This window comes from Coregonus lavaretus, assembly GCF_964263955.1.
Source record: "Coregonus lavaretus genome assembly, contig: HAP1_SCAFFOLD_6248, whole genome shotgun sequence".
NCBI lineage: Eukaryota > Metazoa > Chordata > Actinopteri > Salmoniformes > Salmonidae > Coregonus > Coregonus lavaretus.
Window position 1 is genome coordinate 17905 of NW_028163354.1, and position 12096 is coordinate 30000.

A 12096-nucleotide genomic window follows, 5' to 3' on the forward strand; every position below is an offset into this window, starting at 1 on the left:
GAACGACCCAGAGGTAACTCATTTCCGGGTTTTAGGACTACAAGCTGGCAAACTCTATATCTGCTCTGGTCGACAAATTCTCCCATCTAAGTTTTAATGTCTATGGTCCCATCCCGCTCGCCCGACACACCCCGCCCCGACCAGAAAAAAAATAAGTCAGTGAGATGTCTTGGCCCTGGAGCACCCCCTCCACGGTGCGGGGGCGATAAGCAGAGTGGGCCCGCCCCGATCAGAAAAAACAAAATGGGAGTGGGGTGTCTCGCTTTCTTTACCGTCTCTGGCCCTATCACGCCATTGGCTCTTGAGGCGGAACATCGACCAATCGGAATGTTACAGAGAATCCTTCACTCCGTGGCAAGTCGACGGACGGACAGCGCCTCTGTGAAAGATGATTAAAATGTATCTAAAAGTTTTGTATTCGTTGTTGTTGGTGTTGAGTTTCTATGGGATCCCTTCAACCGGACAGAAGAAAAAGGAGGTATATTATTCTTAGCGCACGGTGACATAATTATTAAACTAGCTAGCAGGCTAACGTTAGCTCATGGGTCTAGGGGAGATAGGTTTAGCTAGCTAGCTATGAACTTTTAGACAATAACCGGTTTCCTAGCTAGTTTGTAACGTCAAAATGCTGCATATATATATATCTATCTAGTTAATTGTAATAACTAACAAGTCACCTATTGACATGGCTATGTTCTACTTGGTCGATAACATTTAACCTTCCTGCAGTTATAATCCGCATCATTCCTAAACGTTGTAAAGCACTTCCGGGTAAGAAAGGCGCCGTCTTTTGGCGCTAGCTAGGTAGAGGTAGTAGAGACTTGTTCTCTGAGTGGGTTGGCCAGTTGATGGACTGGGCTGGTATAAGACCCTGACCTCTAACCCCTCTTCTCTCTCCCTTCAGACCCTGCTCTCTGAGAAGGTGGCCCAGCTGATGGACTGGGCCGCTATAAGAGTCTGACCTCCAACCCCTCTCCCCTTTTCTCACTCCCTCCAGACCCTGCTCTCTGAGAAGGTGGGCCGGTATAAGACCCTAACCTCTAACCCCTCTCCCTCCAGACCCTGCTCTCTGAGAAGGTGGGCCAGTTGATGGACTGGACTGGGAAGAGAGCTGTGATCCGTATGAACGGGGATAAGTTTCGGCGCTTTGTGAAGGCTCCTCCCAGGAACTACTCTGTGGTCATCATGTTCACCGCCCTGCAGCCGCAGAGACAGTGTGGCGTCTGCAAGTAAGTTAGCTACAAATTGTTACACCAGATAATGTGATTTAACCAAAGATTGTTGGTATCAATTACTTGGATTTACAGGATAGGTACTGTTTGGTGTAGCACGGTGTAGCACAGAGAATTTTCTACCAACCTTGGCGATACTGTATTCATCCTCAATTTGGGGAAACAGGAGTCTCATAAAATGTCTGTGTCCAGTTGCAGGGGGTCCATTTGAATTCGGGAAATAAATACCTTATTTCCTCTATAAAGTAATCCAACAATGTGTACACCGCAATCTTGTCTATTTCAAATCTCCTCTCATTGATTGAGACAGGTGGGTGTCCACCCCAAAGTGCTGCATGTCATGATACTCACCTGTCTCCATCAATGAGAGAAGATTTGAAATAGACAAGATGGATTACTTTATGGAGCAAAAAAAGTATTTATTCAAACAAAACCGTCTGCCAGTCAATAACAGAGACAGTGTGTAGTCTGCCAGTCAGTAACAGACAGTGTGTAGTCTGCCAGTCAGTAACAGACAGTGTGTAGTCTGCCAGTCAGTAACAGAGGCAGTGTGTAGTCTGCCAGTCAATAACAGAGGCAGTGTGTAGTCTGCCAGTCAGTAACAGACAGTGTGTAGTCTGCCAGTCCATAACAGAGACAGTGTGTAGTCTGCCAGTCAGTAACAGACAGTGTGTAGTCTGCCAGTCAGTAACAGACAGTGTGTAGTCTGCCAGTCAATAACAGAGGCAGTGTGTAGTCTGCCAGTCAATAACAGAGGCAGTGTGTAGTCTGCCAGTCAATAACAGAGACAGTGTGTAGTCTGCCAGTCAGTAACAGACAGTGTGTAGTCTGCCAGTCAGTAACAGACAGTGTGTAGTCTGCCAGTCAGTAACAGAGACAGTGTGTAGTCTGCCAGTCAGTAACAGAGGCAGTGTGTAGTCTGCCTGTAAGGGATCACGTGTTAGTTTTACACATGGATGGGGCAAGGACATGTCATAATATGCCTTTGTGGTACGCTTGATTCAGCTTGCACTTTTGGGGCTATTCCATTAGTTCCATTGTTCTGGACAGAGTAAATCAAGCATATCTCAAATATGAAAATGTATTTGACGTAGTGTGTGTACGTGTGTGTCCAACCCCCTACAGACAGGCTGATGAGGAGTACCAGATCCTAGCGAACTCGTGGCGTTACTCCAGTGCCTTCACCAACAAGGTCTTCTTCGCTACCGTCGACTTTGACGAAGGATCTGACGTCTTTCAGATGGTACCAACACTCTTCTATCTCTTCTAGGTTTTTATTTCACCCTTCACAATGTTATTTAGAACCAGTTTAAGCTGTCTCAGCCTGTCTCCCTACCTGTTGGCGTCGTTAAACCAGTTTAAGCTGTCTCAGCCTGTCTCCCTACCTGTTGGCGTCGTTAAACCAGTTTAAGCTGTCTCAGCCTGTCTCCCTACCTGTTGGCGTCGTTAAACCAGTTTAAGCTGTCTCAGCCTGTCTCCCTAACTGTTGGCGTCGTTAAACCAGTTTAAGTTGTCTCAGCCTGTCTCCCTAACTGTTGGCGTCGTTAAACCAGTTTAAGCTGTCTCAGCCTGTCTCCCTAACTGTTGGCGTCGTTAAACCAGTTTAAGCTGTCTCAGCCTGTCTCCCTACCTGTTGGCGTCGTTAAACCAGTTTAAGCTGTCTCAGCCTGTCTCCCTAACTGTTGGCGTCGTTAAACCAGTTTAAGCTGTCTCAGCCTGTCTCCCTAACTGTTGGTGTCGTTAAACCAGTTTAAGCTGTCTCAGCCTGTCTCCCTACCTGTTGGCGTCGTTAAACCAGTTTAAGCTGTCTCAGCCTGTCTCCCTACCTGTTGGCGTCGTTAAACCAGTTTAAGCTGTCTCAGCCTGTCTCCCTACCTGTTGGCGTCGTTAAACCAGTTTAAGCTGTCTCAGCCTGTCTCCCTACCTGTTGGCGTCGTTAAACCAGTTTAAGCTATCTCAGCCTGTCTCCCTACCTGTTGGCGTCGTTAAACCAGTTTAAGCTGTCTCAGCCTGTCTCCCTACCTGTTGGCGTCGTTAAACCAGTTTAAGCTGTCTCAGCCTGTCTCCCTACCTGTTGGCGTCGTTAAACCAGTTTAAGCTGTCTCAGCCTGTCTCCCTACCTGTTGGCGTCGTTAAACCAGTTTAAGCTGTCTCAGCCTGTCTCCCTACCTGTTGGCGTCGTTAAACCAGTTTAAGCTGTCTCAGCCTGTCTCCCTACCTGTTGGCATCGTTAAACCAGTTTAAGCTGTCTCAGCCTGTCTCCCTACCTGTTGGCGTCGTTAAACCAGTTTAAGCTGTCTCAGCCTGTCTCCCTAACTGTTGGCGTCGTTAAACCAGTTTAAGCTGTCTCAGCCTGTCTCCCTACCTGTTGGCGTCGTTAAACCAGTTTAAGCTGTCTCAGCCTGTCTCCCTAACTGTTGGCGTCGTTAAACCAGTTTAAGCTGTCTCAGCCTGTCTCCCTACCTGTTGGCGTCGTTAAACCAGTTTAAGCTGTCTCAGCCTGTCTCCCTAACTGTTGGCGTCGTTAAACCAGTTTAAGCTGTCTCAGCCTGTCTCCCTACCTGTTGGCGTCGTTAAACCAGTTTAAGCTGTCTCAGCCTGTCTCCCTAACTGTTGGCGTCGTTAAACCAGTTTAAGCTGTCTCAGCCTGTCTCCCTACCTGTTGGCGTCGTTAAACCAGTTTAAGCTGTCTCAGCCTGTCTCCCTACCTGTTGGCGTCGTTAAACCAGTTTAAGCTGTCTCAGCCTGTCTCCCTACCTGTTGGCATCGTTAAACCAGTTTAAGCTGTCTCAGCCTGTCTCCCTACCTGTTGGCGTCGTTAAACCAGTTTAAGCTGTCTCAGCCTGTCTCCCTAACTGTTGGCGTCGTTAAACCAGTTTAAGCTGTCTCAGCCTGTCTCCCTACCTGTTGGCGTCGTTAAACCAGTTTAAGCTGTCTCAGCCTGTCTCCCTAACTGTTGGCGTCGTTAAACCAGTTTAAGCTGTCTCAGCCTGTCTCCCTACCTGTTGGCGTCGTTAAACCAGTTTAAGCTGTCTCAGCCTGTCTCCCTAACTGTTGGCGTCGTTAAACCAGTTTAAGCTGTCTCAGCCTGTCTCCCTACCTGTTGGCGTCGTTAAACCAGTTTAAGCTGTCTCAGCCTGTCTCCCTACCTGTTGGCGTCGTTAAACCAGTTTAAGCTGTCTCAGCCTGTCTCCCTACCTGTTGGCATCGTTAAACCAGTTTAAGCTGTCTCAGCCTGTCTCCCTACCTGTTGGCGTCGTTAAACCAGTTTAAGCTGTCTCAGCCTGTCTCCCTAACTGTTGGCGTCGTTAAACCAGTTTAAGCTGTCTCAGCCTGTCTCCCTACCTGTTGGCGTCGTTAAACCAGTTTAAGCTGTCTCAGCCTGTCTCCCTAACTGTTGGCGTCGTTAAACCAGTTTAAGCTGTCTCAGCCTGTCTCCCTACCTGTTGGCGTCGTTAAACCAGTTTAAGCTGTCTCAGCCTGTCTCCCTAACTGTTGGCGTCGTTAAACCAGTTTAAGCTGTCTCAGCCTGTCTCCCTAACTGTTGGCGTCGTTAAACCAGCCCGATCTCACATTCTTTAAGTGAAACTACACCTTGAGAGCAGCTCAGTCTGGTGAGTCTACCAAACTGGATCATTACAACATTAACCTTCTCCAACAACTAAAACTGGAACACTGCTTTAACTGTTGCATATCAACTCAGTAGTGTATATGAATATAGTAGTAGTTATATACAGTTGAAGTCGGAAGTTTACATACACTTAGGTTGGAGTCATTAAAACTAGTTTTTCAACAACTCCACAAATTTCTTGTTAACAAACTGTAGTTTTGGCAAGTCGGTTAGGGCATCTACTTTGTGCATGACACAAGTAATTTTTCCAACAATTGTTTACAGACAGATTATTTCACTTATAATTCACTGTATCACAATTCCAGTGGGTCAGAAGTTCACATACACTAAGTTGACTGTGCCTTTAAACAGCTTGGAAAATTCCAGAAAATGATGTCATGGCTTTAGAAGCATCTGATAGGCTAATTTGCATAATTTGAGTCAATTGGAGGTGTACCTGTGGATGTATTTCAAGGCCTACCTTCAAACTCAGTGCCTCTTTGCTTGACATCATGGGAAAATCAAAAGAAATCCGCCAAGACCTCAGAAAAAAATGGTGGACCTTCACAAGTCTGGTTAATCCTTTGTAACAATTTCCAAATGCCTGAAGGTACCACGTTCATCTGTACAAACAATAGTACGCAAGTATAAACACCATGGGACCACGCAGCCGTCATACCGCTCAGCACGGAAGAAGCCACTGCTCCAAAACCGCCATAAAAAAGCCAGACGGCTGCGTGGTCCCATGGTGTTTATACTTGCGTACTATTATTTGTACAGATGAACGTGGTACCTTCAGGCGTTTGGAAATTGCTCCCAAGGATGAACCAGACTTGTGGAGGTCTACAATTTTCTTTCTGAGGTCTTGGCTGATTTCTTTTGATTTTCCCATGATGTCAAGCAAAGAGGCACTGAGTTTGAAGGTAGGCCTTGAAATACATCCACAGGTACACCTCAAATTTTTTTAAAACATTTTAGTCATTTTTAGCAGACGCTCTTATCCAGAGCGACTTAAAGTTAGTGACTGCATACATTATTATTTTATTTTTTTCATACTGGCCCCCCGTGGGAATCGAACCACAACCCTGGCGTTGCAAACACCATGCTCTATCAACTGAGCTACATCCCTAATAATTGACTCAAATGATGTCAATTAGCCTATCATAAGCTTCTAAAGCCATGACATCATTTTCTGAAATATTCCAAGCTGTTTAAAGGCACAGTCAACTTAGTGTATGTAAACTTCTGACCCACTGGAATTGTGATACAGTGAATTATAAGTGAAATAATCTGTCTGTAAACAATTGTTGGAAAATGTACTTGTGTCATGAACAAAGTAGATGTCCTAACCGACCTGCCAAAACTACAGTTTGTTAACAAGAAATTTGTGGAGTGGTTGAAAAACAAGTTTTAATGACTCCAACCTAAGTGTATGTAAACTTCCGATTTCAACTGTATATATGTATTATTTGTGAATATAGTAGTAGTTATTATGTATTATTTGTGAATATAGTAGTAGTTATTATGTATTTTTTGTGAATATAGTAGTAGTTATGTATGTAGGATTTGTAAATATAGTAGTAGTTATTATGTATTTTTTGTGAATATAGTAGTAGTTATGTATGTAGGATTTGTAAATATAGTAGTAGTTATATATGTAGGATTTGTAAATATAGTAGTAGTTATATATGTAGTGTATGAATATAGTAGTAGTTATATATGTAGGATTTGTGAATATAGTAGTAGTTATATATGTAGGATTTGTGAATATAGTAGTAGTTATTATGTATTTGTGAATATAGTAGTAGTTATATATGTAGGATTTGTAAATATAGTAGTAGTTATATATGTAGGATTTGTAAATATAGTAGTAGTTATAAATGTAGGATTTGTAAATATATTAGTAGTTATTATGTATTATTTGTGAATATAGTGGTAGTTATTATGTATTATTTGTGAATATAGTGGTAGTTATTATGTATTATTTGTGAATATAGTGGTAGTTATTATGTATTATTTGTGAATATAGTAGTAGTTATGATGTATTATTTGTGAATATAGTAGTAGTTATTATGTATTATTTGTGAATATAGTGGTAGTTATTATTTATTATTTGTGAATATAGTAGTAGTTATTATGTATTATTTGTGAATATAGTAGTAGTTATGATGTATTATTTGTGAATATAGTAGTAGTTATTATGTGTTATTTGTGAATATAGTGGTAGTTATTATTTATTATTTGTGAATATAGTAGTAGTTATTATGTATTATTTGTGAATATAGTAGTAGTTATTATGTATTATTTGTGAATATAGTAGTAGTTATATATTTTTGATTTGTAAATATAGTACTAGTTATATATGTAGGATTTGTAAATATAGTAGTAGTTATATATGTAGGATTTGTAAATATAGTAGTAGTTATATATGTAGCATTTGTAAATATAGTAGTAGTTATATATGTATTATTTGTGAATATAGTAGTAGTTATAAATATAGGATTTGTGAATATAGTAGTAGTTATTTATTATTTGTGAATATAGTAGTAGTTATTATGTATTATTTGTGAATATAGTAGTAGTTATTTATTATTTGTGAATATAGTAGTAGTTATTATGTATTATTTGTGAATATAGTAGTAGTTATGAATTATTTGTGAATATAGTAGTAGTTATGATGTATTTTTTGTGAATATAGTAGTAGTTATGATGTATTATTTGTGAATATAGTAGTAGTTATATATGTAGGATTTGTAAATACAGTAGTAGTTATATATGTAGGATTTGTAAATATAGTAGTAGTTATATATGTAGGGTTTGTGAATTTAGTAGTAGTTATTTATTATTTGTGAATATAGTTGTAGTTATTATGTATTATTTGTGAATTTAGTAGTAGTTATATATGTAGGATTTGTAAATATAGTAGTAGTTATATATGTATTATTTGTGAATATAGTAGTAGTTATAAATATAGGATTTGTGAATATAGTAGTAGTTATTATGTATTATTTGTGAATATAGTAGTAGTTATTATGTATTATTTGTGAATATAGTAGTAGTTATGATGTATTTGTGAATATAGTAGTAGTTATTATGTATTATTTGTGAATATAGTAGTAGTTATTATGTATTATTTGTGAATATAGTAGTAGTTATGATGTATTATTTGTGAATATAGTAGTAGTTATGATGTATTATTTGTGAATATAGTAGTAGTTATTATCTATTATTTGTGAATATAGTAGTAGTTATTATCTATTATTTGTGAATATAGTAGTAGTTATAAATGTAGGATTTGTAAATATAGTAGTAGTTATATATGTATTATTTGTGAATATAGTAGTAGTTATTTATTATTTGTGAATATAGTAGTAGTTATTATGTATTATTTGTGAATATAGTAGTAGTTATGATGTATTATTTGTGGATATAGTAGTAGTTATGATGTATTTGTGAATATAGTAGTAGTTATGATGTATTATGTGTGAATATAGTAGTAGTTATTACGTATTATTTGTGAATATAGTAGTAGGTATTATGTATTATTTGTGAATATATTAGTAGTTATTATGTATTATTTGTGAATATAGTAGTAGTTATGATGTATTTTTTGTGAATATAGTAGTAGTTATGATGTATTATTTGTGAATATAGTAGTAGTTATATATGTAGGATTTGTAAATACAGTAGTAGTTATATATGTCGGATTTGTAAATATAGTAGTAGTTATATATGTAGGATTTGTAAATATAGTAGTAGTTATATATGTAGGATTTGTGAATTTAGTAGTAGTTATTTATTATTTGTGAATATAGTAGTAGTTATTATGTATTATTTGTGAATTTAGTAGTAGTTATATATGTAGGATTTGTAAATATAGTAGTAGTTATATATGTAGGATTTGTAAATATAGTAGTAGTTATATATGTAGGATTTGTAAATATAGTAGTAGTTATATATGTAGGATTTGTAAATAGTAGTAGTTATATATGTAGGAGTTGTAAATATAGTAGTAGTTATATATGTAGGATTTGTAAATATAGTAGTAGTTATATATGTATTATTTGTGAACATAGTAGTAGTTATATATGTAGGATTTGTGAATATAGTAGTAGTTATTTATTTGTGAATATGGTAGTAGTTATTATGTATTATTTGTGAATATAGTAGTAAATATGTATTATTTGTGAATATAGTAGTAGTTATGATGTTTTATTTGTGAATATAGTAGTAGTTATGATGTTTTATTTGTGAATATAGTAGTAGTTATGATGTATTATTTTTGAATATAGTAGTAGTTATTACGTATTATTTGTGAATATAGTAGTAGTTATAATGTATTATTTGTGAATATAGTAGTAATTATGTATTATTTGTGAATATAGTAGTAATTATGTATTATTTGTGAATATAGTAGTAGTTATGATGTATTATTTGTGAATATAGTAGTAGTTATTACGTATTATTTGTGAATATAGTAGTAGTTATGATGTATTATTTGTGAATATAGTAGTAATTATGTATTATTTGTGAATATAGTAGTAGTAATTATGTATTATTTGTGAATATAGTAGTAGTTATGATGTTTTATTTGTGAATATAGTAGTAGTTATGATGTATTATTTGTGAATATAGTAGTAGTTATTACGTATTATTTGTGAATATAGTAGTAGTTATGATGTATTATTTGTGAATATAGTAGTAATTATGTATTATTTGTGAATATAGTAGTAGTAATTATGTATTATTTGTGAATATAGTAGTAGTTATGATGTTTTATTTGTGAATATAGTAGTAGTTATGATGTTTTATTTGTGAATATAGTAGTAGTTATGATGTTTTATTTGTGAATATAGTAGTAGTTATGATGTATTATTTGTGAATATATTAGTAGTTATGATGTATTATTTGTGAATATATTAGTAGTTATGATGTATTATTTGTGAATATAGTAGTAATTATGTATTATTTGTGAATTTAGTAGTAGTTATGATGTATTATTTGTGAATATAGTAGTAGTTATTACGTATTATTTGTGAATATAGTAGTAGTTATTATGTATTATTTCTGAATATAGTAGTAGTTATGATGTATTATTTGTGAATATAGTAGTAGTTATTATGTATTATTTGTGAATATAGTAGTAGTTATTATGTATTATTTGTGAATATAGTAGTAGTTATTATGTATTATTTGTGAATATAATAGTAGTTATTAAGTATTATTTGTGAATTTAGTAGTAGTTATATATGTAGGATTTGTGAATATAGTAGTAGTTATATATGTAGGATTTGTAAATAGTAGTAGTTATATATGTAGGATTTGTAAATAGTAGTAGTTATATATGTAGGATTTGTAAATATAGTAGTAGTTATATATGTAGGATTTGTAAATATAGTAGTAGTTATATATGTATTATTTGTGAATATAGTAGTAGTTATTATGTATTATTTGTGAATATAGTAGTAATTATGTATTATTTGTGAATATAGTAATAGTTATGATGTATTATTTGTGAATATAGTAGTAGTTATGATGTATTATTTGTGAATATAGTAGTAGTTATGATGTATTATTTGTGAATATAGTAGTAGTTATGATGTATTATTTGTGAATATAGTAGTAGTTATGATGTATTATTTGTGAATATAGTAGTAGTTATTACGTATTATTTGTGAATATAGTAGTAGTTATGATGTATTATTTGTGAATATAGTAGTAATTATGTATTATTTGTGAATATAGTAGTAGTAATTATGTATTATTTGTGAATATAGTAGTAGTTATGTTTTATTTGTGAATATAGTAGTAGTTATGATGTTTTATTTTTGAATATAGTAGTAGTTATTATGTTTTATTTGTGAATATAGTAGTAGTTATTATGTATTATTTGTGAATATATTAGTAGTTATGATGTATTATTTGTGAATATAGTAGTTGTTATGTATTATTTGTGAATATAGTAGCAGTTATTATGTAGGATTATTTGTAGGATTTGTAAATAGTAATAGTTATATATGTAGGATTTGTAAATAGTAGTAGTTATATATTTAGGATTTGTAAATATAGTAGTAGTTATATATGTATTATTTGTGAATATAGTAGTAGTTATATATGTAGGATTTGTAAATAGTAGTAGTTATATATGTAGGATTTGTAAATAGTAGTAGTTATATATGTAGGATTTGTAAATAGTAGTAGTTATATATGTAGGATTTGTAAATATAGTAGTAGTTATATATGTATTATTTGTGAATATAGTAGTAGTTATATATGTATTATTTGTGAATATAGTAGTAGTTATATATGTATTATTTGTGAATATAGTAGTTATATATGTATTATTTGTGAATATAGTAGTAGTTATGATGTATTATTTGTGAATATAGTAGTAGTTATTATGTATTATTTGTGAATATAGTAGTAGTTATTATGTATTATTTGTGAATATAGTAGTAGTTATTAAGTATTATTTGTGAATTTAGTAGTAGTTATATATGTAGGATTTGTGAATATAGTAGTAGTTATATATGTAGGATTTGTAAATAGTAGTAGTTATATATGTAGGATTTGTAAATAGTAGTAGTTATATATGTAGGATTTGTAAATATAGTAGTAGTTATATATGTAGGATTTGTAAATATAGTAGTAGTTATATATGTATTATTTGTGAATATAGTAGTAGTTATTATGTATTATTTGTGAATATAGTAGTAATTATGTATTATTTGTGAATATAGTAATAGTTATGATGTATTATTTGTGAATATAGTAGTAGTTATGATGCATTATTTGTGAATATAGTAGTAGTTATGATGTATTATTTGTGAATATAGTAGTAGTTATGATGTATTATTTGTGAATATAGTAGTAGTTATGATGTATTATTTGTGAATATAGTAGTAGTTATTACGTATTATTTGTGAATATAGTAGTAGTTATGATGTATTATTTGTGAATATAGTAGTAATTATGTATTATTTGTGAATATAGTAGTAGTAATTATGTATTATTTGTGAATATAGTAGTAGTTATGATGTTTTATTTGTGAATATAGTAGTAGTTATGATGTTTTATTTTTGAATATAGTAGTAGTTATTATGTTTTATTTGTGAATATAGTAGTAGTTATGATGTATTATTTGTGAATATATTAGTAGTTATGATGTATTATTTGTGAATATAGTAGTTGTTATGTATTATTTGTGAATATAGTAGCAGTTATTATGTAGGATTATTTGTAGGATTTGTAAAT

At 33.8% G+C, this 12096-nt stretch overlaps 1 protein-coding gene across 1 annotated transcript in view; it reads left to right on the forward strand.

Annotated features, from left to right (window-relative positions):
• Window positions 1–397: 397 nt before the first annotated feature.
• magt1 (magnesium transporter 1) overlaps window positions 398–12096 on the forward strand; it is a gene marked incomplete at both ends in the record, with an annotated part of 15390 nt that continues 3691 nt past the window's right edge. The window contains 3 exons of the mRNA XM_084193060.1: window positions 398–478; window positions 1060–1229; window positions 2358–2475. Of these exons, the coding sequence (XP_084049186.1) occupies window positions 398–478; window positions 1060–1229; window positions 2358–2475 (369 nt within the window). The remainder of the gene's footprint in view (window positions 479–1059; window positions 1230–2357; window positions 2476–12096) is intronic.